This window comes from Eleutherodactylus coqui, chromosome 10 (assembly GCF_035609145.1).
Source record: "Eleutherodactylus coqui strain aEleCoq1 chromosome 10, aEleCoq1.hap1, whole genome shotgun sequence".
Classification (NCBI taxonomy): domain Eukaryota; kingdom Metazoa; phylum Chordata; class Amphibia; order Anura; family Eleutherodactylidae; genus Eleutherodactylus; species Eleutherodactylus coqui.
In genome coordinates this window covers 98302282-98328992 of record NC_089846.1, presented here as the reverse complement: position 1 = coordinate 98328992, position 26711 = coordinate 98302282, and the positions used below count along the sequence as shown (strand labels likewise).

The window sequence follows — 26711 nt, the reverse complement described above, 5'->3', positions numbered from 1 at the left end:
CCGTGTAGTAATAGTGGCCCCCTATATTGGTGGTCCCGTGTAGTAATAGTGGCCCCCTATATTGGTGGTCCCGTGTAGTAATAGTGGCCCCCTATATTGGTGGTCCCGTGTAGTAATAGTGACCCCCTATATTGGTGGTCCCGTGTAGTAATAGTGACCCCTATATTGGTGGTCCCGTGTAGTAATGGTGACCCACTATATTGGTGGTCCCGTGTAGTAATGGTGACCCACTATATTGGTGGTCCCGGTAGTAATGGTGACCCCCTATATTGGCAGCCCTGTTAGTAATGGTGACCCCTATATTGGCCCCAATAGTAATAGCATCCCCTATACTGGTCCCAGTAATAATAGTGATCCCCCTATATTGGTGGCCTCAGTAGAAATAGTGAACCAACAGTAATAATATTACTGATCCTTGGTGCACACTGACATCAGAGTGTGTGTCGGGATCAACGCCGCTGAGTGATTACTGGCGGGGAGCTGCAGCAACCCGCCTGTTATCACTACAGTGGTAAACAGCTGTCGGCACGCGTGCCATAGGTACGCCACCACGGAGCCCCTGATTGTCGCACAGTTTGGGAACCGCTGCTATAGATGTAGAGAGCGCTACCTTGTTACAGTCACAGTCCTGGGTATAAGAGCTTGGTTATTAGAGCGCCCCCTTGTTGCAGTCCTGGGTATAATAGATGATGGGAGAGATCTCTGTACTGACCTCTGATGTATTTATACATAGTTATTAGAGCGCCCCCTTGTTGCAGTCCTGGGTATAATAGATGATGGGGCAAATCTCTGTTTAGTCCCATGACATATTTATATATAGTTATAAGAGCGCCCCCTTGTTGCAGTCCTATTATACATAGGTTTTAGGTCGCCCCTCAGCTGGCTTTTTTCTAAACTAAATAATCCTAATTTTGATAACCTCTCTGGGTATTGTAGTCCACCTGGCGCCCATTCGGTTTATCACTTTAGTTGCCGCCTTTGTACCCGCTGAAGCTCTGCCATGTCCTTCTTGAGTACCGGTGCCCCAAACTGTCCACAATATTCCATGTGTGGTCTGACCGGTGACTTGTAAAGAGGAAGAGCAATGTTCTCATCATGTGCCCCTAGACCTCTTCTGATGCCCCCATGATCCTATTTGCCTTAGCAGCAGCTGCCTGACACTGGTTCCTCCGGTTACCATTAGAGATAACTAAACCCCCCCAAGTCCTTTCCCATGTCAGTGCTCCCCAGTGGTTTCCCATTTAGTATATAATGGTGATTTCTCTCTTCTCGCTCCCCCGCCCCTCTCCATTGAGATACAGAGCGGCCGTTCGCTACTGAACGGCGGCTGTTAAAACTTAACGATGAGCTTCATCTCCGGTCTTTCATGCAGCCTAAAAAATCAGTGATGAAGCTCATTGCTGATCGTGCAGTTTAAACAGCGGCAGTTCAATAGCGAACGGCCGCTGTGTATCTCAATGGAGAGGGGCGGGGGAGCGGGAGGAGAGAAATCTCCCGCACTGCCCGCCCCCCTGCTGGCAGCTCCGTGAATGAGACAGCTCTGCTAGCTCCTGTGCAGGAGTACGGGAGCGCGGAGACACAGACAAGTGTCAGGCATCTTTTGCCCAACATTCGTCCTGTGTAAATGGACCTTAACACATTACTTAATTCCGTTAGAACCCAGGGGTGTAGGTCATTGGGACCTGCCGATTTGTCCATTTTACTATTTTTTTTTTAACCCTTTTTTTTAATCGGCATTTCAAGGAAAACCCACGTGAGTAAATTGCGATTGTTACATAAGGTTTTGATTATATCTTGATAGTTTCTGTATACAGAGTATTGCCAGTCTCATATATATATATCTTCGCTTTTTTCTTAATTTATTCCCCCCCCCCCTCCCCTAAATTCCCCAAATCCTAATAACTTATATCCACTGGGATTTATCTGTAACTCTCACAGATTCCCGTAGACATCGGGGGTCCCCGTGTGACGTCGGGGGTTCGTCACTCACTTGGGACCACCGTCTTTTCTCCCAAAACGGGTGGCACACATTCACTTCCACAACACATGTGCTGTATGCCAGTTTTATTGTATCTTCACCACAATAACTGGCACATGTACAGCAGCCGGGAACCAGCAAGATCCTGGCCCTCTGACCTCTACCTACACATACACTATTGCCCTCTCTACCGATGGGCCTGGTGCCTCAAAGCATTACGCCTCAGTCCTGCACCAGCAAGGGGCGCGTCTCTTACCCTTTCGTGAGCAGCCTCTCTTCGGACAGAATGGAGCTGAGAACCTGCACCTCCTAATAACAAGGCCTCTGAGGACGCTCCACATCATGCAACCCTTCTCTACCAACATTATTTCTGTACTATCACCCCCTAGAGGCTCAGACTCGTCATTACAGAGGCTGCACTGCTGCGCCTCTTATATAGCGGTTGTGATCTGCTGTCACTTATATGCAGGATTTTTTTAAATCTTGCACAAATTGAAAACATACAATTGAAAATGCGCCAAAATTGTTGCACCTGCCACACCTGCCACTGTTTTAGACACTTTTTGCACCTCGATGGACACTTTTGAAAAGTATCTAGAAAAGGGGGCGGGGCTTTGAATGGTAACAATACAGCAGATTTCTTAGTGGCGCGCGACATTTGATTTGTGTACAGTAATCCAGCCCCGGGTTACCGGAAGTAAAAAGCGTCTAACTTCTAGAAGTTGTGCCAAACCTGTCACACCGCGTGCAGCACTGCCTCGGCTGAGTGCTCATGGTCTGCATATTAGCCAGGATTCATGAATCTACCCCTCCATCTCCCCCGCGGTAGTGTACCGTCCCTTTAAATTCAGTATTTTGTATTTTTCCATGTTTGAATGACAGTATGTTATTTGTCTTTTAGGACTCCGCCCCTCTCTGATAATGATCCGCCTCCTGTATGACACCAGCCGCAGTGTCATTGGCAGAGCACCCCGTAGAGGCGCTGCCAGCATCACAGAGCGGACCAAGAGGGATGAGCGGCGCCGGCGTCAACAGTGTCAGCTGGAAGAGGGTGCTGCCCAGGAGACGGTATATAATATTTATTATGTGTGTATATATGTATACATAATAAATATAAAATATATGTCATCTTTTAATATCCCTCTGCCAGGTGTCACCCGGTAAAGGCAAGCGCTGGCGAGACAAAGAGACGATTGAGTATGAAGGTCGTACGGCGCCAGGAGAAAAGAAAGGTGGGCCGTGTACTGCGTGCCATCAGCGGTGCTGCAGATTTCAGGCGCTATTCTGCAATGTCCCTTCGCATCACATGAGTGCTGAAGCTGGAAATCTGCAGTATGGTAGAACTACCCTGTTTCCCTGAAAATAAGACATACCATGATTTTCCAGAATTTTTGAGGATGCAAAATGATTTTTCAGGCTTTTTGAGGATGCTTGAAGTATAAGCCCTCCTCCAAAATTAAGCCCTGCTAACAGTTAATTAAAAACGTCAATTTAAATAGTGTCCAGGCAGCTATACATGTAAAAAAGTTAAACCTTTTTGAACAAAAATTAATATAAGACACTGTCTTATTTTCAGGGAAACACGGTAGTAATGTCAGGAAGATGTTACCAGTTATACCAGCTGTGGCCAGAAGAGGGCAGGTGGGCATCGGAAAAAGAGAGATAGTGGGTGGTGCTGTGTGTGCTGTTCATCTGGCACTGTATGGCCCTGTATGGGCCCCGGCTGGCACTGCATGGCCCTGTATTGGCTCCAGCTGGCACTTTATTGGCCCCGGCTGGCACGATATGGCCCTGTATCGGCCCCCGGCTGGCACGATATGGCCCTATATCGGTCCCCGGCTGGCACTGTATGGCACTGTATGGGTCCCCGCCTGGCACTGAATAGACCCTGGCTGGCATTGTATGGGCCCCGGCTGACACTGTATGGCTCTGTATGGGCCCCCGGTTGGCACTGTATGGCTCTGTATGAACCCCGGCTGGCACCACATGGCTCTTTGTGGGCCCCGGCTGGCACTACATGGCTGTGTGTGGGCCCCGGCTGGCACGACATGGCTGTGTGTGGGCTCCCGGCTGGCACTACATGGCTGTGTGTGGGCCCCCGGCTGGCACTACATGGCTGTGTGTGGGCCCCCGGCTGGCACTACATGGCTGTGTGTGGGCCCCCGGCTGGCACTACATGGCTGTGTGTGGGCCCCCGGCTGGCACTACATGGCTGTGTGTGGGCCCCCGGCTGGCACTACATGGCTGTGTGTGGGCCCCCGGCTGGCACTACATGGCTGTGTGTGGACCCCCGGCTGGCACTACATGGCTGTGTGTGGACCCCCGGCTGGCACTACATGGCTTTGTGTGGACCCCCGGCTGGCACTACATGGCTGTGTGTGGGCCCTGGCTGGCACTGTATGGCTCTTTGTGGGCCCTGGCTGGCACTGTATGGCTCTTTGTGGGCCCCGGCTGGCACTGTATGGCTCTTTGTGGGCCCCGGCTGGCACTGTATGGCTCTTTATGGGCCCCGGCTGGCACTGTATGGCTCTGTGTGGGCCCCCGGCTGTCACTCTATGGCTCTGTGTGGGCCCCCGGCTGTCACTCTATGGCTCTGTGTGGGCCCCCGGCTGTCACTCTATGGCTCTGTGTGGGCCCCCGGCTGTCACTCTATGGCTCTGTGTGGGCCCCCGGCTGTCACTCTATGGCTCTGTGTGGGCCCCCGGCTGTCACTCTATGGCTCTGTGTGGGCCCCCGGCTGTCACTCTATGGCTCTGTGTGGGCCCCCGGCTGTCACTCTATGGCTCTGTGTGGGCCCCCGGCTGTCACTCTATGGCTCTGTGTGGGCCCCCGGCTGTCACTCTATGGCTTTGTGTGGGCCCCCGGCTGGCACTCTATGGCTCTGTGTGGGCCCCGGCTGGCACTCTATGGCTCTGTGTTGGCCCCCGTCTTTCACCGTATGGCTCTGTGTGGGCCCCGGCTGGCACCACATGGCTCTGTGTGGGCCCCGGCTGGCTCCGTATGACCCCTGGCTGGCACTGTATGGCTCTGATCTATGTGGGCTCTGGACTTTGCCCTGCTGCTTGTCCCTGATCAGTGCTTCGTGTTTTATCTCTAGATACCAGCAATCCTCTCCCCCCGGCGTACAGCCCACGATATGTCGAGGCCGCGTGGTATTTGTGGTGGGTGAAGGAAGGATTCTTCAAGCCAGAATACCAGGTGAGGACGGGTGCGAGAAGTCACACCAGTCACACACATATGTGGCATTGTCATAGTAGCACATAGATGTTCACGCTGTCCCCCAATCTGGACCCCCTGGCTATTACTGGCGCTGTGTGACTTGCTCTTCTGATTACTGCATCAGGGCCAACATCTGATCTGCATCCCCAAGATGGAGTTGGTCTTTATACCATATAGCCACAGTATATATTAATACTCACCGCCTTATGGTGTACCGTATATTAGGGGATGGGGCGTCTTTCTTACCTGAAACCTCCTGAGTCACCAAAAAATCCACCTGTTTATAAAACTTTAACCCTGCCTTTTCCAACATGTATTGTACATATGCGATGCACGTTGGGTGTCGTATGGACCGCGCAGTCAATACTAACAGCAGCATGTAAATGTATCAGGACTGAGATGTCCCAAACAGCATCCCCATGATGAGATCGTGCCGTCCGGGTGTCTTGGCAGCCCGGGGTCTACGGAAGATTCCCAGGGCTTGAATGAATGATTGCCTAATAAGATGTGCCTGTGGCAGGGCTTAACAGGATGCCTGTCAGAATGCAGTATATACTATAGTATTGTATGGGACTAAAAAAAAAGCAAAAATAAGTAAAAGGATTTTTTTTTTTTTTAGTTTTAGAGAAAATTAAAAAATATAATTAAAATAAACCCTTTTCCAATTTGTTGTATCTCAAAATAAATAGATTAAAAGAAATGTAAAACTACTATTCTGCAAAAGTCCAATTTATTAATAAATCACATTACTTATCGCGCACAGCGAATGCCGTCAGAAAACAAAATACATAATGCCAGAATTATGCTTTTTTTGGTCCCCTTGTCTTCAAGAAACGATTGAATAAAAAGTGATCATATAGTCGTTAGAGATAAGCGAGCGTACTCGCTAAGGCAAACTACTGGAGCGAGTAGTGCCTTATGCGAGTACCTGCCCACTCGTCTCTAAAGATTCGGGTGCCGGCGGGGAGGAACGGGGCGGGGATCTCTCTCACTCTCTCCCCCCCCCCCCCTCTCACTCCCGCAACTCACCACTCTCCCCCGCCGGCACCCGAATCTTTAGAGACGAGCGGGCAGGTACCCGCATAAGGCACTACTCGCTCCAGTAGTTTGCCTTAGCGAGTACGCTCGCTCATCTCTAATAGTCGTAATGGGCCTCGTACAGCTGCGTCATAGAACAGTAAAAACGTTATGGTGGTCAAAAGCTGTAATCATACTGACGCACCGAATAAAGATAACAGGACATTTTTACTGCACTGTGAATGCAATTAAAACACCCCCCCCCCCCCCAAGAGAAAATAAAATTGGCCCATTTTTTCCTTTTTAGAAGTCTTTAAAAGTTGCTCGATACATTATATGGTCTGTTGAATGGAAACTGCTGCAAAAAACAAGCCCTCCTGTAGCTGTGTCACCGGAAAAATAAAAGTTAAGATTTTTTGAAAGTGGGGAGAAAAAAGCAAAAATGAAAAAATACAAAAGGGTGAACTATAAGAAAGGGGAGGGGAGGAGGGGACTGCTGCTGCAGTTTCTCTTACTTTAGCCAAGTCACATGAGTGATCAGGAGGGAAGAGGAGTCTGATTGGCTCATAGCACAGTACTGTATCACACAGGAAGCCCCTCCCTACAGCGAGCGCAGGCAGAAACTGTCCATTCACAGACACCGCAGAGGGGAGGAGGGGCGAAGAGCTGCAGGTTACACATTTCTAGCTCCACCATTTCTAGGTGGGGCAGATTAGATAGATAGATATACAGTATGTGATAAAAGACATCCCTCTTCTGTTATTACAGAGTCGTCTCCCGCACGCCAACCCGGAGGTCTTCTCCCTCTGCATCCCCCCTCCTAACGTCACCGGCTCCCTGCACCTCGGACATGCCCTCACGGTGGCCATTGAAGACGCTCTCGTGCGTTGGTGAGTTGTGGAGATGAAGTTCATGTATGAAGAAATGTGCTTTAACTTTCTAATAGACGTTCAGTTCTTCTCCATTTGCAAGATCTCTGCTTGCTGTCAGTGTATGGAAACCTTTTTATTTACCTCCAGTGCCTAAAACCTGTACAGACCTGATGCTTCTCACAGCTGAGGGTTAGCTACAACTGTATCCACTGCTGACAATCTCTCTTGTCCTGATGGGTTGTTACAGTGTATCGGTGGGGTCCAGAGGATCGTACAGACTGCAGGCAGTTGTAACAAACCCGCAGTTGTGAGAGGTATGAGGTCCGTGCTGGGTGGTCTCAGACCGCCTGCGGTGGGTGACGTCTCTCTGCTCCGTTGCACTTTTTTAGAATTATTTTTTGTGCATCTAGTAATATTCTTGTCAGAAATGTAGAAATCTGTAAGTGCCGCCCAAAAGAGGGGAGACGCCCCGGGTCACGCTGCCAGGCGGGCGAATACCTGGTGCCGGCGCTTTTACCTTTTGGCTGGTAATGTGCTATATTGTCAGAAACTGCACTATTATACGCTGACTGCCCCCTTTAATAGACCCCGGCCCTCTGACGATCGTCGCTCTTTTTTTTTTTACTGGATTTTCTCCCCGTGACCCCGGAATGCGACATAAAATCACATGACAAGTTTTCCGTGGATCAGTTTCAGTGTGAATCCACACTGGATGGGAAAATCAAGCAATTCGAGTGACTTCCAACAAGGCCGGGTCATCAGTGCCATACTAGCCGGGATCAATGCCAACCACATGGTGATTTCTTGTGTCACGATGTGGCAAGTATACCGAGAATGGCGTGATCGAGAAAGAACATCCAGCAACAAGGGGGTCCTGTGGATGGAAACACCTTTTCACCGAAAGGGGTCAGAGGAGGATGTCAGGAATCGTTCTGACCAACAGACGGTACACAGGCAGCGAGATACAATGCTGGAGCTCCAGCTAATGTGCCCAAACTCACAACTCGCCATTCCTTAGCACAGATGGGCTATAACAGCAGACGACCAGTTCCAGCACCATTTGGTTTGAGAGAAACAGAAAGGTGAGGCTCCAGCGGGCAAAATGGTGCAAAACTTGTATCACTGAGCAGCGGAAAAATATCGCCTGGTCAGGCTGATCCAGATTTCTATTGCCCCGTGCTGATGGGAGGTCAAAATTTGGTGCAAGCAGCATCAATTGCTGTCAGCTGGTCAGAAACAGATCTGGTGCCAGCAGCACAATCCAGAACACCTTCATAGTGAGGCGAAGTCACCTGAACTGGAATCCACTGATCCAGTCTAGAATCCTAGAAGGCCTGACGACATTCAAGGGGCAAAATGTCAAAGCCTTTATTCCTTCAAGGACAGAATAGTAGCAAGATTTCAACCAAAAGGCCTTTAACAGTCGGGTGCTCCGTGCAGAAAACAGCTGGATGCAGAAGACAAGTGGGGACACCCCGCTTGTCTTCTGCATCCTCCGCTCGCAGCGCAAGGTGATCACTCATCCTGAGCGATCATCTTGCACTGTAAATGACACAACGATTATCACTCAAAATTTGCTTGAGCGACATCTTTTGAGCAATAATCGTTGCGTTCAAATGGGCCTTTAACTGCAAAGCCGCGGGAACATGTTCTCTTGCGGCGTTTGGAGACACATGCCAAAAAATTCCTAAATATGTTCCCCCAAACGACAAATTGAGTCTCCAACAATAATCAGTCAATCCACACAATGTGTAGTTCCAGGGGTAATAAAAGGGGGATGTCACAATCCATCCATGGAAATAACATGTAAGCCACCATACCATAGGCCATAAATTCCATAAACCTTTGTACCCATGGGGGAGTCCTATTCGGACAGGAGACAATTTGAGCAAACTAATGCCTACTCAGAATGGATTAATATAGGGATCCATATCATCAAGTCCTTAACTAAAGATCTAAAAAAGAGGAGGAAATAATTCCTGTGAGAATATACTCAATAAAAAATCACTATAGATCTACAATCTGATTTACCTTCATGTGACGCAGAAATGCAGTCCTAAGCTCTCGCTCATGACCTGAAGGTTGCAGGTTCAATCCCCGCTTGGTTCAGGTAGCCGGCTCAAGGTTGACTCAGCCTTCCATCCTTCCAAGGTCAGTAAAATGAGTACCCAGCTTGGTGGGGGGTAATAAACAAATTACCTGTAAGCTCTGCAGAATAAGTTGGTGCTATACAAATAATAAGACCCCCTCCCAACGGAAATGCGATCAGTTTGAAATTGTGTTAAAGAATGTCTGTAATGGCACAAGAAAAATTAACCGAACATAGAACTAGAACCTCTATCTATATAATATCATAGGAGGAACCTTAAATCCCTCTACACCAGTGTAACCTCTCGTAAGTAAGGACGAGGGTTTCCTCAAAATATGAGCGACCCTCCCACTAAAGGGGGTAAATGTAGAAACAAACTCCTATCCGTCAATTTGGCTTTATCAGAATACCCAAAAACCAGAGTCTTCGGGTGACCTCTGTCCACAAACCTAGAACACATCTGTTCAAGACGAGTATCAATCACCTCCTCGTTAACGATTCGCCTCACTCGGAGCAGCTGACTTCAAGGTAAAGAGTCCAAGATACTGCAAGGGTGACAACAAACAATCGGTCGGCTTAACAAACAAATCAGTAATTGGATCATTTACCACTTTGTGAAACCAAAACACCCAAAAACTGGATGCGATCTTAAAGAATGTGTCAAGGTAAATTGTAGCTCCAGGTAAATGCCATTAATTTCTGTCTGAAATGCCAGAAAATCTTAAAGGGAGCCATCCCAGATAATGAATATATTGTCAGTATAGCGCCACCAGGCACAAACTTCACGCAAGTATGAAGAAGTGTGCATGAACTCGTCCACGAAAACCACCAAGTAGATGTTGGCATAAGTTGGGGCTGCATTGGACCCCATGACGGTCCCCTGTCGTTGTCTATAGAAAATGCCCCCAAAATCAAAATTGTTTCTGAGAATGAATTCCAGAAGCGTGAGGACAAGTCGTGCACACCCCAGCAAGAGGTCCGAGCCCACAAGGCTGCACCGTACTGCCTTTAGGCCCTTATGTGCAAATGAGGTATATAGAGATACTACATCAAGAGAGGTCAAAATGGTCCAACGTGCGACTACATGGGGCTTTAATGAATTGTCCATTCAGTGTATATACCATATATTACATTCTGCTGTGAGTATAAACAATGGCGGAGCGCTTCTAAGGTCTGTCAAAGAGATTGTCCAGACTTGCAAAACGATTCTGATTTTTCTTTTTTCCTTGCTAACAGCACCACTCCTGTTAGTGGGTTGGGTGAGGTATTGCAGCTCATCCCCATCCCAGTGATAGATGGCCGTGTACAGCGCCGACCAAGAATCCTCTGTTCATATTCTGGACAATCCCTTTAATTCAGCAGCAGATGAGGGAAATGTTCGGGCAGTCTCTGATGATCTGGGAGGAGTATTATATGTATCCTCTCTCCTGGGTGTCAGCGCTCTCTTCTCGTTGTCAGGAGGAGGATGATGGGGCAGAAGGTTCTGTGGGTGCCCGGATCGGACCACGCGGGGATTGCCACTCAGGTCAGTTATCATTCGGCGCTCTGTCAGTGGGGAGATGTCTGGTTGGATGACTGATATAAGGTTTCTCGAGATGCTTTTGCGTTGCCGTCGCCTGTAGCCGGTCGGTGATCACTTCCTGGAATGATATATGGCGCCCAGGGTTTTAGGCAGCCATTTATCAGATGTGATTGTACTCTGAGTCATTGTTCTGTATTGTATAACTAAAACTCCCAGCATGCCCTTGTGAGCCTCCCGGTGGGGACCTGCAGGTTGGAGGCCCCTGCTCTGGGTTGTAGGGGATAAGTGTCTGATGACTGGATTCAGCTGCTTGGCTTCCAGTGATCTGCAGAACAGCGCCCCCTAAATGCCGACAGTGCGCATGCTCAGCCGACACTCCACTAATTTCTACAGACCAGAAGGAAGTTGCGGAGCCCATCGCTCTCCACCGGTTCAATAGAAGTGGGTGGAGCGGCGGCCCAGTGTATTTACGGTTACATTAGGCATTGGGTGCGCCATTCTCAGGATCACTAGAGGTCCCAGCGGTCGGACATTTTGGAGGTCCCAGTACTCAGACGCTTGTCCCCCATCCTGAGGGGATCCTGCAGGGATAAATGTCTTTAATTGTAGAACCCCCATAATGTTGATCAGATGTCCGTTGGAGGAGATGATGAGAGTTGTAATGCTGATGTCTGCCTCCTCATTACAGACAGTGGTAGAGAAGAGCCTGCATAAAGACCGCGGCGTCTCTCGCCATGATCTGGGCCGGGAGGAATTTCTCAAAGCTGTGTGGGAATGGAAGGAGAGGTAAGTGGCGCTACGTGTCTTGTGCGCGACCCGCTACGTGTCTTGTGCGCGACCCGCTACGTGTCTTGTGCGCGACCCGCTACGTGTCTTGTGCGCGACCCGCTACGTGTCTTGTGCGCGACCCGCTACGTGTCTTGTGCGCGACCCGCTACGTGTCTTGTGCGCGACCCGCTGTGTGTCTTGTGCGGTCCTCTACATCTTGTATCGCATTTACTAAGATTTTCCTTCTTTAAGTAAAGGGGACAGAATTTCACACCAGCTGAAGTCTCTGGGAGCGTCTCTGGACTGGGAGCGATCCTGCTTTACGATGGACGAGGTGAGGACCCGTTACATATACAATGCCGCAGCCGTGGGGTCAGTGGAACCTCCTATTGTAGAGCTCTCTGTTTTCTTCTTCTACCCTTCTAATGGTCAGAGCGCCCCCTTTCTGATACCTTTAGCCACATAGATGATGCAGTTCAGCTTTTATGCAGCCGCCACTTGGAGGATCTTCCTGCGTACAAATGTATACAGTCCTGCTGAAGAAAAGATGTGTACACTGTGAGCTCCCCCTGGTGGTGACTGCAGGCGGACAGAATGTCATCACTTGCAGTCGGGACTGAGCGCCGTGTCTGAAGATGCAGACAGTGAAAGTCTATTAGTCCGGCATCCTTATGGGAAATTCTGATTATTGGATTTATTGCAAATGGCCAGTATTCGATAGACAGGCGATCTGATGGGTGATTGGTTAACTGGAATACTACATTAATGGGGGCTGGGGACTCTTCCTGACAGCAGCGCCATCATCAGTGTCCGTATCGGGGCTTTGGCTTTTGTTGCCCACATAGATGTAATTTGGGGAGGCGACAATAACCGCAGCACATACAATATGTAATGCCTGATGGCATGAAAGGGGCATGGCTAGAAGCATCCTCGGCCCTACATAGGCCTTGGCACAGGTCTATATAGATGGTGCTGGGTCATGATGTCGGCCGCTGTCCGTTATGTCTGGCCCACTAGATCTTTCCACTGGTGCCAGGGCTATCGAATTGTCTTCCTGGTAATCCGGCGTGGGGTTATTTCTGCACTTGCCTGATTATTGTGAATTTCAGACCATCAGCTGCACTTAGAGGTAGTTCTATAGCGCCCCCCGCTCCATGGCGCAGTACACTCTCACTGCTATCTCCTGACATTCTCCTTTTACTCCTTCGTACACAGCGCTTCTCCCGAGCTGTGTCTGAAGCCTTCATTCACCTCTATGAGAACGGCTTGCTCCACCGCCGGCATCGTATTGTGAACTGGTCGTGTGCCCTCCGATCGGCCATCTCTGATATCGAGGTAAGACATGGACGTCTGCTTCCCTTTTCCTCTTCCTCTCCATGCACTGCAGACCATTTTCCCTTTTGGCAGGTGGAGAGTCGGCAGCTGAGTGGTAGAACCTACCTGGCGGTGCCCGGCTATGAGAGGAAGGTTCCCTTCGGGGTCCTGTTCAGCTTTGCTTATCCCGCGGAGGATGGAGGTAGACGGGTGGGTCTGATGGGCACCACATAACGGGGACCTGATTGCTCAACTGTTCTCTTTGCGTTGCAGATGGTGAAGTGGTTGTGGCCACCACCCGCCCAGAGACTATGCTGGGGGACACTGCCGTGGCAGTCCATCCTGGCGACCCCCGATACTGGGTGAGAGTACTTCATTCAGATAGGTGATTCTGGGGGTTATTTGGGTTATAGAGACCCCAGTGATCCCGAGGTGGCATCCAAATGCTCCAGGTGAGTGTAGCGTAGATGTGGATAGAGCCGTGGTCAGACCTGTGCACCACCTCTCCAGTCACACGGGGCATTTGGTTGAGTCTCTCTCAGGATTGCTGAGGACCACCGTGGTTAGACCCCCAGTGGTCAGGCATTAATCCCCTATGATTTCTTTTGTCTCAGAGGTTCCATGGCAGAAATCTCCGTCACCCCTTCACTGGACGTTTGCTCCCTGTTGTCAGCCATCCGCTGGTCAGCCCGAAGTTTGGCACTGGTCAGTACCGCTCTGCACAGTTAGGCCGGCTGCGTATGGGAGAGGCAGATTCTGCATGTAGGAAGCTGCAGCGAAATCCGGCTGTGACCCAGGCTGGCGACCCCGCGTACCTGCAAGCTCTGTACTGCAGGTGACCGCGGACACTTGCCGTCAGTCATGTGCATTACATTTTTAAAATTTTTCTTTTTAATGTTTTTATTTCCTGTGCTGTTGCTAGGTGATGACACCGGTACCTGCTGCCCATCCGCAATTGACTTCAATGGAGGCAGTCCGCAGCAAAATAGAGGATGCTGCGATTTTTTTTTTTTATTTTTTTTTTCTCCGCTTGTGGAATATGCAGTTTATTTCCATGAGTGTGAAGAAAAAAGCTTTTTTTTAAAATTTTTTTATTACAACTTCTATGGGATTTGCTGCGGACGCCGTCTGCGGATTCTGCAATAGAATCCGTTCGTGTGAGGCGGCCCTCCTAGCAGGTAATATGACCTTGATGCTCTGTTGCTTCCAGGAGCTGTAAAGGTGACGCCGGCTCACAGCCCGATAGATTTGGAGATGGCTCAGGACTTGGCGCTCCCATCTGTTGCTGTGATTGGGGAAGATGGCGCCATGACGGCAGCCGCTGGAGACTGGATTCAGGTTAGCAGACGCTCGTCCTACATCTCAGCTGTTGTATTAGTGTGACTGGTCATGCAACATCAAGTCTCAGAGAAGTAATATGACCACAGCCCTTCATTCACTGCCTCAGCCAATCAGAGCTTGCCAACTCTGAATGAAGGGCTGTGATGGATTCTTGGCGCAGGCTCGATGCCCAATCACAGCAATCTATTGCTGTAGGCGGGGTTCTCAAATCTGGCCTACGGCAATACTTTTGTCAGTTCAGGGGAAGCCCGGAGCGGCGGCAGAGACCAGCGGCTGCGACCCGAATGGCAGCGGCTAGGTGAGTATTGCTTTTTTTTCTATCTAGTGTAGCTAGTACTGATTTTCAGGGTAGGGCTTATATTGCAAGCCCTCCACCTGAAAATCTGTGTGCAGTTAACGCTGCCAAAAACGCGGCACCACGTTTTGCCGCATTTTCAGCAGTGCTGAAACCGCTGCCCATTTGTTTCAATGGGCGAAGCAGGGCTAAAAACGCCCAAAGATAGAAAATGCAATGCTGTCAAAGCGCAGCGTTGAAGACGCTACGTTTTCAGCCTTATGTGAGCGGCCCCAATTAAATGAATGGGTGCGTTGTACAGTGTTTAGTGCAGCGCTAAACGCTGTACAAAAATGCCTGTGTGAGGGAGGCTTAACTCTTCTTAATATGACAGATGTGCGAGTACAGAAAAAGAGGGGTGAGGGCGGGGGGCATGCTGGTATACGTAGCCCAATTGACATCGGTCACGCCCAACACGCAATGACAATATGCCCATGAGAGAGCGGCCTGATGCTGCTTAAGGACCATACAGTCATATTTGCCTGAAAAACATAGATGTTGGAAAGAATATATCCCAAGTCAGGAGGGGCGACAGACTCGCTGTTGCGTGACTGTTTTGGGGCTGCAAGTTGATGTACAAAAAAATAGCCAAATCGCAGATGAGCTGCAGTGTATGATGGGACTGCAGTGTATGATGACAGAGTCACATGCCACTTGCAATCTTCAACCTAAAACCCAACAGCTTTGGATTTATTGCCACCAGATGGTACACAAACCGCAGTGTGATGGTGTCACATTTGTGTTAGGTCACAACGTGACCTCATTAACCTTCAGATGTGATGCCTGTGATCGGCATGTTGCCGTGTAGCCTTAGTGACGATCTGCACATATGCTCATATTTATTTCCCTGGTTACAGGGTGTGAGAAGATTTGACGCCCGGGAGCAAGTTCTGTCCGCTCTGAAGGAGAAAGGTCTCTACAGAGGAGACTGCGAGCACACAATGCTGCTTCCTTTCTGCAGGTGATTACAGAACCAATTGTACACCGAGGTGACCCGTTAGGGTTCGTACCGCCACAATGGCGCTATTAACTACAACACAAATCATTGGACTACAGTGGGTCGTATTAAAGGGGTTGTGCCATTGTAAACTATTAATCTAGTCTCATGATAAGTCCGCAATAATAGATCAGTGGGGGTTTATCGCCAAGAACCCCCGATGATCAGCTGATTTCTTCAGGAAATGAGTGCAATGAGCCAGCGATCGTCTGATCAGCAGGGGTCCCACAGTGATTAACTTCCCCCTATCCAGTCATCTGATCTGCTATTGATGACCTACACTAAGGAGAGACCATCTATAGTTTACAACTGGACAAGCCCTTATCATTAATGGGAAAACCCTGGGGAATTATGTTACCTTTGGGTGCCCCCACCAGTTACTGTTGGATCCCCCCTGCTGGCGACTGCAGGAAGAGCAGGCAGTGTAGTCTGGTGCGGTAGAGTTGACGCTTGCCCCGTCTTCTCCTTGCAGCCGCTCCGGTGACGTGATTGAACACTTACTGAGGAGTCAGTGGTTTGTTGACTGTGAGGAGATGGCCCAGAAGGCTGTAAGGGTGAGTTCTTCTCGTACATTCCTGTATTCCACCCCCATTGCCACGTCCCCCTTCTTATGTTACTGTTGTCATCTTCCTCCCAGGCGGTGGAGTCTGGACAGCTGAGGATCACGCCTTCCTATCACCAGAAGATCTGGACGAATTGGCTCTCCCGTACCAGGTTAGCAGAGATTTGGGGGTCATTGCTGCTCCTTATTATGACACTTGGCTGTCTGCAGATCACTCACCCTCTACGGGGGTCAGAGTAGAGTCATTGAATTTCACTCATTGGGGTATATTTTGTCATTAGGATCTTAGCCGCGTTTATGAAGAATGGGAGAGAGGACTTGTACATAATTAGGAGGCCTGGAACATCCATGTTTAAGAGGACGGCCTCAGGCGTAAGGGTGATGCCAGTTTTAAAAATAAGACCAAGTATCCTCTGGATCTCTTTCCAGAAAGGTCTAAGAGTGGGCATGAGAACCAGATATGGGTGTACGAACCGATGCCATCCGAGCGTCTCCAGCATAGAGGGGAGTAGTCTGGGTCTATTTTGTTGAGTAGAGCTGGGCTTTTATACCACCTGGAGACTATTTTGTAATTGGAACCTGGTGGAGGAGGAGGACGAGTGTCTCCTCTGTGGTAAGGCTGCATTCCCACGAACGTATATCGGCTCGGTTTTCACGCCGAACCGATACCTCATCTGCAGGGGGGGGGGGGGAGGATGGAAGAGCCAGGAGCAGGAACTGAGCCTCTCTGCCTCCTCTCCGCCCCTGTGCACTAGTTGCAATGAAAGGAGGTGGGACGGGAGCGGGGCTAAGTTCCGAGAATTAGCCCCGCCCCATCACGCCTCTCCCCATTGCAAATAATGCAGAGGGGCGGAGAGGAGGCAGAGAGGGGGCGGGAGCTCAGTTCCTGCTTCTGGCTCTTCCATCCTCTCCCCCCCCCTTCCCCTGCAGATGAGGAGGACGTATATCGGCTCGGCATGCAAACCGAGCCGATATACGTTCGTGGGAATGCACCCTTCAGGTGGTGTTTAATTTAGACTCCCAACGGGGAATAATGGAGGATTGTTGCTCGTTCTGTATCAGAGCCCTATAGATTTAGAGATTGGGTTCTTAACAGGTCGGGGATTCTAGAATAATTTATGAAATCATATATTCTGATCTGTATCTATAATATCTGGAGAGTACATCACTGAATCCCTAATGATATGTAGGTCTTCGCTTCTGAGTAAAGTATCTCCCAGGTGGTTTCAAACCTGTAGATCCTGGGGTACAGACTTGCCCTTAACGAGGCAGCGGCACTGTAATGCCGATAAATGAGTATCTCTCGTGATTTTCTGTTTAAGGATTCTAAGTTTGTTAGGAATTAATGTGAGGAATGGAGTAAAGCTGCTGATCCGAGGTACTAGCTTATGCTTTTTGTTAGATTTATGCCATAAACTTAGGGTTAGTGTTTTGGATCTCTTTCGGTTTAGCTTTGTCATATGGGGCGGACCAGATCAATAATTTCTGATAATTGTTTAGCGAAAGAAGTCCCAGCTCCACCCAGAGCTTAGGACTTGTTTGGTAAGATCTACCATGAGGTTCAAATGTGATGCAATCCAATCCAGCTCAAAATCTGGGAGCCCAACGCCACCACACCTTTTTGTTTTGATAGGCGTTGCATGATTAGCCCTATGTCCTTTCCCTGCCAGATAAACCTTGCTACAAGGTGTTTAGTTTGGCAAAGAAGATCTGTGGGACCTCTATTGGAAGCGTTTGGAGTTCGTATAGTATTTTTGGCAGGCAGACCATTTTAATTGGGTTCTTCTTGCCAAACCAGAAAATCGGCAGAGAGCTCCAAGAAATAAGATCCTTCTCCATTCTCTCAAGTAGGGGCACAAAGTGTAAACCGTACAGATCTGTAAGGTTCCGGGATATTCTCACCCCTAGATATGTAATTTGTTTGCTCGAGTTTTTGAATGGAGAGATTTTTAAGATTTCTGTCCATGGATCGTGCTCAATGTTTATATTTAATAATACAGTCTAATAGACTGTAGCTTTGTCCTTCAGAGCTTTAGTAAGAGGTTGAAGTTGTGTTCTAAGGTCAAGGGTCAGCTTGGACGGATCTTGGAATATCATAATCTCTTTGTCGGCATATTCGATCTTTTTAGCCAGTCTGGCTTTATATAGGATCTCTTCCTTGGTTTTGAAACTTTGCAGACAGCAGAGTATGTCCCTTGGTTTATCCGCATTTACTGATCTTGGTCTAAAAACACGATGTGCCCTCTCCATGCCCAGGTCAAAGTTATCTGTTTTAGTCAGGTGCTCTGTGAAGATCGCTGATAAGACCGTTGGTATTTCTTTGTCTGAAACAGATTCAGGGATTCCCCATATTTTTATATTCTATCTTGTTGAGCGTTTTTTTTTTTTTTCCCAAGGTCATCGATTTGTAATTTCTGAAAGTCAATTGCTGTGTATTCGTTTTCAGCCACTAGATGGTGCTGCAGTCCACTAGCCTGAGGACAAAAATATGGAGCTTGTTTATAATGGGCTATCTGCAACCACCCCTTTTCATGGGGCAAAATGGGGCTTGTGTGTTGAGTAGCTCTGACCTCTTTTCCAGCCCTGCCAGACTCAGATGGGCCACCCTGTATTTAATCTGTGCTGTGCCGCAGATAGCTCCAGTGAGGCTGATTGTAATATAAATGGCGTGAAGTGCTTGTCCTTCCAGCCGTGTTGAGTGTTACAGTAATGCAGAATTAGGGGTGTCACACAGGTTTCCCCCTCCTGCACTTATATCTGGGGGTTCTGATAACTTGATGCAGGCTTCTCTTCACTCCCTCTTTCTAACAGCCTGAGGATAACGTTATGTATCCTCTGCTCCTAAATTCAAAATGGCCGCTGCCTAACAAGGGAGCAGGAACTGCCGCCGGATTCGGAGTGTGCTCTGCCTGCAGTGCTCCGCTCTCGCTGTCTTCGGAGGGCAGCAGGGATGGAGTTGTCACCGGAGGTCCCGACCCGACTGGGGAATAACAACGCCAGGTGGATGTGAGCTGAGCTGCGGGCTGCCGCTGGTGGGGAGTATGGTGGGAGTTACGGCTGTGCAGGGCACCGCAGCCTCACTTCAGATGGCGGAGGGGTTACCTGTTGCCGCTTTCACCCTCTGTCGACGCTCCAGGAAGATCTAATCGGATGCCTCTGGGCACGGTCCACGTCAGTCCAGGCCGCGGTCAACTGTCACTGTGCTAGGCCGTGGCTCCTTAACCCTTCGCGCTGGAACGAGTGCCTTAAAAGGTGCCCTCCAGGGACTAGACAGGGGGTCCAACGTAGTGCTGGCAGTTTTGCTGAGGATTCCCATTGCTTGGACTCTAGAATAAAGCCAGGTCTCAATGGCGGAGCTGGGGAGCGTGCGTCCTCTCCCTGTGCTTGCCAAGCCACGGCCCCGATTGGTGCCGAATTTTACTGGGTTTCAGCTGCAGACCCACAGCTGATGTGAACCTGCAACTCCGCACCTCGGAATAGTGAGCGCTCACTGCAGCGTACATCCCTCACCTGGCAAGCGCTACTGAGCTCGCCGCGGTCAGGTGATGCAGAAGTGGGCACATCGCCTGACCAGCGGCGGTCTTGGCAGCGGTTTCCGGGTGGGGATTGTATGCTGCAGTGAGGGCTCACTATTCCGAGGTGAGAGGAGCGGCGTTGCAGGTTCACATCAGCTGCGGGTCTGCACCCATCTGCTAAATATGAACATATCATAAGGTCTTGTTCACATAGCAGGATCTATGGGCGAAAAACCTGGCGACAACTCGTCTTATTATCCGTCTTTTTTACTGCATCTTTGCAGATCCGCACGCTGATTATTCATCCTTTTTCAATGGGGCTTAGCAACGTGCACATTTCCTGATGCAGATGATGTATGAAGAAGTGAAATGACTTCACATCCGCCCATGCAGACTACAGTATAGACTCCCCATAAAATGAACAGGGTCGAACTAGAGTGGATTTCACTGCAGATTTGATGCATTAATTCTGCATCACATCCCTGGTGAGGTCTATCGTGTAACAGGGCCGTAAATGTTTTGATGAGATGGCCCCTATAAGGATGGTGCATATCCCCCCTCTTCTAGCTGCCTAGCGAAGCGTTTACTTATCAGGATCCTAGAAACCGCCGTGCGAATTCTTCAAGAGACTCTCCGGACAAAATATATCCATACGTGCGGGATTTATTAAAGACTCCTCGCTAGTTTTTTGCGTAACAAAAGTACCAAGTTACAACATGCGCTGCTTTACATGTTACAGAAAAGTTAGCGGGGTGTAGTGGGGGGTGGGGCACTGCGGCCCCCAGATGTACTATCATTTATGCCACAAACTGGCAAAGTTTATAGTGTAAATCTACAGCCGCCCATAGCGGGCGTACATTTCGTTGACCTGCCTGGAAGATACCGCAATATTCGCTGTTTTAATCTTGTTTTGCAACCTGTATAAGAAATGTGAATTGGGGCGCGACTAAATAGCTGAGAATAGTGGCGCTATTTTCACATGAAGTTGTCATGAGGTGCCATAACGAAGTGCGGGGTGTCGCAGATTGTCTTCGTATAAAGTACTTTCTGTTGTACGCCATTTTGACATCTTTTCTGCTGATAATTGCGCGGCCTGCTCTTTGAGCCGTACGTCCTGTTCTTACTTCGCCGCCTTCTCTTCCAGTGACTGGTGCATCTCGCGGCAGCTATGGTGGGGACATCAGATTCCGGCGTATCATATTTCCGTGTCCGAGGCGCCGTCTTTTCAGGTGACTACGACCAGAATAAAAGTGCAGCCTGTTTCTCAGAGAGGCGCTCGTCACTGACCTTCATATTGCATTTCCCACAGGATAACAAAGATGAGAGTGAAGGATTCTGGGTGGCTGCTCACAGCGAATCAGAAGCCAGGAAAAAAGCTGCCAGTATTTTAGGAAAGCCGGAGTCGGAACTTGTCCTGAGAAGAGGTGAGGGGGCATCGGTGACATGTAACTGATAATGTGGTGTATCCGGAAAAGTCTTGGGATGCCGGATTAAAGGGCTTGTCTGACCATTAGTCTGGATAGGTCATCAATAGTTGATGGATGGGGGTCCGCTGCTCGGTACCCCTGTCAATCAGCTGATCATCCAGCCCGCTGTCCAGTGCAATGGGCCAGATGTTGTCATAAGTGGACAGGGAAGAACGTATGTGCGCCTGCCTCACTCCCATTAAAATCAGTAGGAGAGCTGCGCTGCTACTCCACCTCCTATTGAGGACTGGATGTGACATCCTGACCACTAGCAGCGTGGCTGTCCCATTGATTGCAATGGGGGTGAAGATGGAGCTGGCACTTTCTGTGCTGACAGCTAATAAGAATGTCCGGTCTGCTGCACTGACAGTGGGCCAGACGATCAGCTGATGCACAGGGGTCCCAAGCAGCGGCGGACCCCCATCCATCAACTATTGATGACCAATCTAAAAGGTAGATCATTAGTGAAAAAAGTTACCAGCTTTTGTAACTTCTAGAATAATTTGCACCTTTTTTCATTTTTGCACTGCCCTCATAGCATTTTAAATAAGTGGGTGGGGAGGAGGCGTGGCCTCCTGAAGCCCAACAAATGTACTCTAATTTATGCCAGAAATCTGCATAAACTGTTGCACAAATCTCTGCCGGATCGTAACTGACGTAGATGTGATTTTCTGGTGCACGGAGGCCGGAGATGCACCTAATTTATAGGATGGTACCTGTCACTCCTGTGCGATGCTGGTTAATTTTGGTGTTAGATCACCATTTTCGGCAAGTTCTCCACATTGTCTACAGTTTGTCTCATTCCTTCTTTTCCCATGCAGACGAGGATGTTCTGGATACCTGGTTTTCATCAGCTCTTTTTCCATTCGCCATGCTGGGATGGCCGGAGCGGGTGAGTTCTGTCGTCTCTCCATCTGATGCCGTGTTCTGATATGTATCACTGATCTCCGGTCGCTCCGTGTAATAAACAATGTTCTTCTGCATGCAGCCACCATTGAGTTCAGTTTGTGGAATAGTTGCATCTACCACCAGGGGGAGCCCTCTGTATACTGCTATTAGGGAGGTCAGTGTATGTAATAGCTGCAGCCACCATTACGGGGAGCTCTCTGTATGCTGTCTTATCAGTGAGGTCAGTGTGCATAATGTCTGCAGCCACCACTGGAGGGAGCTCTCTGTATACTGTGTTATTAGTTAGTTCAGTGTATATAATAGCTGTATCCACCATTAGTGGAAGCTCTCTGTATGCTGTCTTATTAGTGAGCTCAGTGTATGTAATAATTGCATCCACCACCAGGGGAAGCCCTCTGTATATTGCTATTAGGGAGGTCAGTGTATGTAATAGCTGCAGCCACCATTACGGGGAGCTCTCTGTATGTTGTCTTATCAGTGAGGTCAGTGTGCATAATGTCTGCAGCCACCACTGGAGGGAGCTCTCTGTATACTGTGTTATTAGTTAGTTCAGTGTATATAATAGCTGTATCCACAATTAGGGGGAGCTCTATGTATGCTGTGTTATTAGTGACCTGAGTGTATGTAATAATTGCATCCACCACCAGGGGGAGCTCTATGTATGCTGTGTTATTAGTGAGTTTAGTGTATATAATAGCTGCATCCACCATTAGGGGGAGCTCTATGTATGCTGTGTTATTAGTGACCTGAGTGTATGTAATAATTGCATCCACCACCAGGGGGAGCTCTCTGTATACTGTTATTAGTGAGGTCAGTGTATATAATCCTGTAGCTACCACTAGGGGGAGCTCTCTGTGTTATCAGTGAGTTCAATGTATTTAATACCCGCAACCACCACTAGAGGGAGACTTTTGTATATCGTTGTTAGTGAGACCAGTGTATATAATCCTACAGTCTCCTCTAAGGTGTGTGGGGGGGGGGGCTTCTATATACTATTATTAGGGAGGTCAGTATATAATATCTGCAGCCGCCACTAGGGGAGCCCTCTATATACCACAAGACTTGAATCTGCACAGAATTTTGTGCTTCCTTAGATGACGATTAATATCGGACTTTCACTTTTTACATCGTCTCTTCCCTACAGACGAAAGATCTTGAGGACTTTTACCCCAACTCTCTGCTGGAGACGGGCAGCGACCTCCTGTTCTTCTGGGTGGCTCGGATGGTGATGCTGGGGGAGCAGCTGACCGGCCGGTTACCATTCAGAGAGGTACGGGGGTATTAGAGGGGCGTCTGCTTTACCCCCCTGTTCACATGTCTAATTTCATGACGTTTCCACATCAGATCTGTGCAAATAAGCATCTGATTTCACTTGATTTACTTGAAATCTGTACAGGACGCGTTTCTTCCGTGTGCGGATATGAAATCTGGATGTGGAATAAAAAGTAGTTATATGTCGTTCTTGTTGCGGATTGCGTGTGAAATCCACCACATCTGGAATTCTGAACACGGATTACCCACAAATAAAAAAAAGGGTGGATCTGTGGCAACGATAGGTGCAGCTCCTGCTGTGGATCTGCGGTAGAGTTTTCCAGCTCTGATTTTGCCACATGACCAAGGTCTCATCTGTTCGCATGTACCCCATCAGAGAACTTGTGCTCAGACCCCTGGCAATAGAGAGTATTTCTGGTCTGGAGGACCCGGCACATTTATGTCCTTCATTACAGCCTCTTGATATGAATAGATATGCTGTAATGCTTAATTCTCCCTGTGGAGGCGCTGCAGGGAAAGTGATTACTTCCAGGTTTCTACACAGGTGACTGCTGATCACTGGGGTCCCGGCAGCAGGACCGTCTGATCACTTTGTCACTGGGGACCCAGAAGGAATTGTATAGAATGGAGAGCCTGTTCAGGGGTTTATTTGGGTAACTGCGCAGGGTGATGGCGCTAAGTGTATAACAATACAAAACCTATAATTTACCTCTTAAATTGCACTGCTTCAGTTCAAGTGAGTAGGACTAAGCTGCAGTACCGGACACTGCCCATAGACGGGGGTGGTGCTGTGTGGGTGGAAGCCGGAGTGTTTTTTTTCAGTCCATGTCACACTCCAGGGTCGGGCTGATGCTAGTAGTTGTACCTTTTGGTCACTCTTGTCTGTATCACGTCAGGTGTTCTTGCACTCGATGGTCCGGGATGCCCACGGCAGGAAGATGAGCAAATCGCTGGGAAATGTCCTTGATCCTCTGGATGTGATGTCCGGGATTTCCCTGGAGGTAAGAGGGGCTCTTTAGTGATCATGGGGGCTTCCCATCACTGAATGTGACTTATGGAGGCTGCCAGCCTACTAGCCCCTTGTATGTAAGTCTGCTCTGTGGACATCAGTGATGGAGGTGGAATTGTGAGGGGGTGTAAATATTTCGTCGTCTGATCCCAGTGGACTCCTTTGTAAAAGGAGTTCTCTGACACCCAACAAAAAGTGGCCGAGGAGGGTACAGAACAACAGACTAAGGCGTCCTCAGCAGTCAGATGTCCCCGGGGTCCATCTGCTCCTCAACACTCTGGAACCAGGAAGTTGCTGCAGCGGTCACATGCCGTTCATCATGCTTGGCCAATCGCAGGCTCCAGTTCTCTATGATGTTTTCCATCGCGGAAGTGAAGATCGCAGACTCTGAGCGATGCAGGGTCCTAAAGCCTGGAGTGATTATTAGACCAGCAGAATACGGGTGCCACTTCGTTCTTCATGTTCTTCCTTTATCCTTACAGAACCTGCAGGAGAAGTTGAAGGAGGGCAATCTGGACCCGCGAGAGCTGAAGGTGGCACAGTCCGGCCTGGTAAGACCGCTCCTATTTTAATAGGACTTTTCAAATGTCATCCAGGAAAACACGACTTGTGTGCATGCTGGGAGAGACAGCGGCAGGGCCCACCAATGTCCCTGTGGTGGACGAAGAGTAATGATTGTATTACACGGGACGAGCTGCTGGGCAAACGATGCCAACAGCTCTTCCCAATGATGCCCGCTCCTGTGCTGTTACACAGGTGGCAGTCTGTACAAGATGAAGTAGCAGGTGCTTCGGCCTCACCAGCGGTATCAGAGGCACCATGAAGGGTGTACATGGCAGGTGTATTTATCTGGTAGACTAGAAGAGGTGAGCGCTGACTCAGATGGGTGTGGAAGACAAGCACCGTACATGGAAGATCCCACAGAGGAGAGTCTGCAGCGGGGAGGAGGCCAAAAAAATTATACAAAGACCCATTGTGAACTTCGGCGAACAATAAAAAGGAGAGGGCGCCGGAGGTTATCAGCCGGTCGTGTTAGAGCGCAGGAAGGTGACATACAGATTGTACAGAGTTAGGAAGTGTCCAGACATCCTCCACAGCTGGGACCTGTTTAATCCAGCGAACTGATGAAGGGCTCTTACCCCGAAACACATTCTCTTATGCTGGGTGTCCGCTATGTCAATTAAAGGAGAGATTTTCATCAAACTGGACAGAAAACAGCCGGCGGGCCATCCTCTCCCTCAGCGCCCCCGAGGCATTTTACAGCATTGAGGGCACTTCCCATGGGCTGGACTTGGATGGGTTTTGGCCCTGGATGTCTGTCTTATGTTCAGCCTCTATATAAGAGCCACAGTGTACAGATAACTGCACCATGCTATATACAAATAATACCACCACTAGGGGTACAGATAACTGCACCATGCTATATACAAATAATACTGCGACAGGGGGTACAGATAACCGCACCATGCTATATACAAATAATACCACCACTGGGGGTACAGATAACCGCACCATGCTATATACAAATAATACCGCCACAGGGGGTACAGATAACCGCACCATGCTATATACAAATAATACCACCACTGGGGGTACAGATAACCGCACCATGCTATATACAAATAATACCGCCACAGGGGGTACAGATAACCGCACCATGCTATATACAAATAATACCGCGACAGGGGGTACAGATAACCGCACCATGCTATATGCAAATAATACCGCCCTAGGGGGTATAGATCATTGCACCATGCTATATACAAATAATACCTCCACAGGTTGCACTGATAACTGCAACATGCTATATACAAATAATACCGCCACAGGGGGTTACAGATAACCGCACCGTGTCATATACAAATAATACCACCACAGGATGCACAGATAACTGCACCATATTATATACAAATAATACTGCCACAAGGTGCACACATAACTGCACCATGCTATATACAAATAATACCGCCACAGGTTGCACTGATAACCGCACCATTCTATAAACAAATAATACCACCACAGGGTGCACAGATAACCGCACCATATTATATACAAATAGTACAGCCACAAGGGGTACAAATAACCATACCATGCTATATGCAAATAATACCACCACAGGGGGTACAAATAACCACACCATGCTATATATAAATAATACTGCCACAGGGGGTACAAATAACCACACCATGCTATATGCAAATAATACCGCCACAGGGGGTACAAATAACCACACCATGCTATATGCAAATAATACCGCCACAGGGGGTTACAGATAACCACACCATGTTATACACACATAAAACCACCACAGGGTGCACAGATAACTGCACCATATTATATACAAATAATACTGCCACAGCGTGCACAGATAACCGCACCATGCTATATACAAATAATACCGCCATAGGGTGCACTGATAACCACACCATGCTATATACAAAAAATACCATCACACAGTGCTGCGGTAACTGCACCCTGCTATATAGAAATACTACCACCGCTGGATGCACAGATAACCGCAACATGC

At 48.9% G+C, this 26711-nt stretch overlaps 1 protein-coding gene across 3 annotated transcripts in view; it reads left to right on the top strand.

Annotated features, from left to right (window-relative positions):
* Positions 1–26711, top strand: part of VARS2 (valyl-tRNA synthetase 2, mitochondrial) — a 34595-nt gene that overhangs the window by 1668 nt on the left and 6216 nt on the right. For 2 of the 3 annotated variants that reach the window (XM_066581588.1, XM_066581589.1), the window contains exons 2-22: positions 2880–3046; positions 3129–3210; positions 5076–5176; positions 6983–7104; positions 10634–10700; positions 11386–11483; positions 11718–11799; positions 12681–12800; positions 12873–12981; positions 13053–13141; positions 13394–13484; positions 13990–14117; positions 15312–15415; positions 15924–16005; positions 16089–16165; positions 20673–20757; positions 20838–20952; positions 21816–21886; positions 23048–23173; positions 24072–24176; positions 24667–24735. In XM_066581588.1, coding sequence (XP_066437685.1) covers positions 2880–3046; positions 3129–3210; positions 5076–5176; positions 6983–7104; positions 10634–10700; positions 11386–11483; positions 11718–11799; positions 12681–12800; positions 12873–12981; positions 13053–13141; positions 13394–13484; positions 13990–14117; positions 15312–15415; positions 15924–16005; positions 16089–16165; positions 20673–20757; positions 20838–20952; positions 21816–21886; positions 23048–23173; positions 24072–24176; positions 24667–24735 — 2090 coding nt within the window. Of the gene's footprint in view, positions 1–2879; positions 3047–3128; positions 3211–5075; positions 5177–6982; positions 7105–10633; positions 10701–11385; positions 11484–11717; positions 11800–12680; positions 12801–12872; positions 12982–13052; positions 13142–13393; positions 13485–13989; positions 14118–15311; positions 15416–15923; positions 16006–16088; positions 16166–20672; positions 20758–20837; positions 20953–21815; positions 21887–23047; positions 23174–24071; positions 24177–24666; positions 24736–26711 lie in introns of those variants that run through there. The other variant, XM_066581590.1, reaches the window with a different exon arrangement.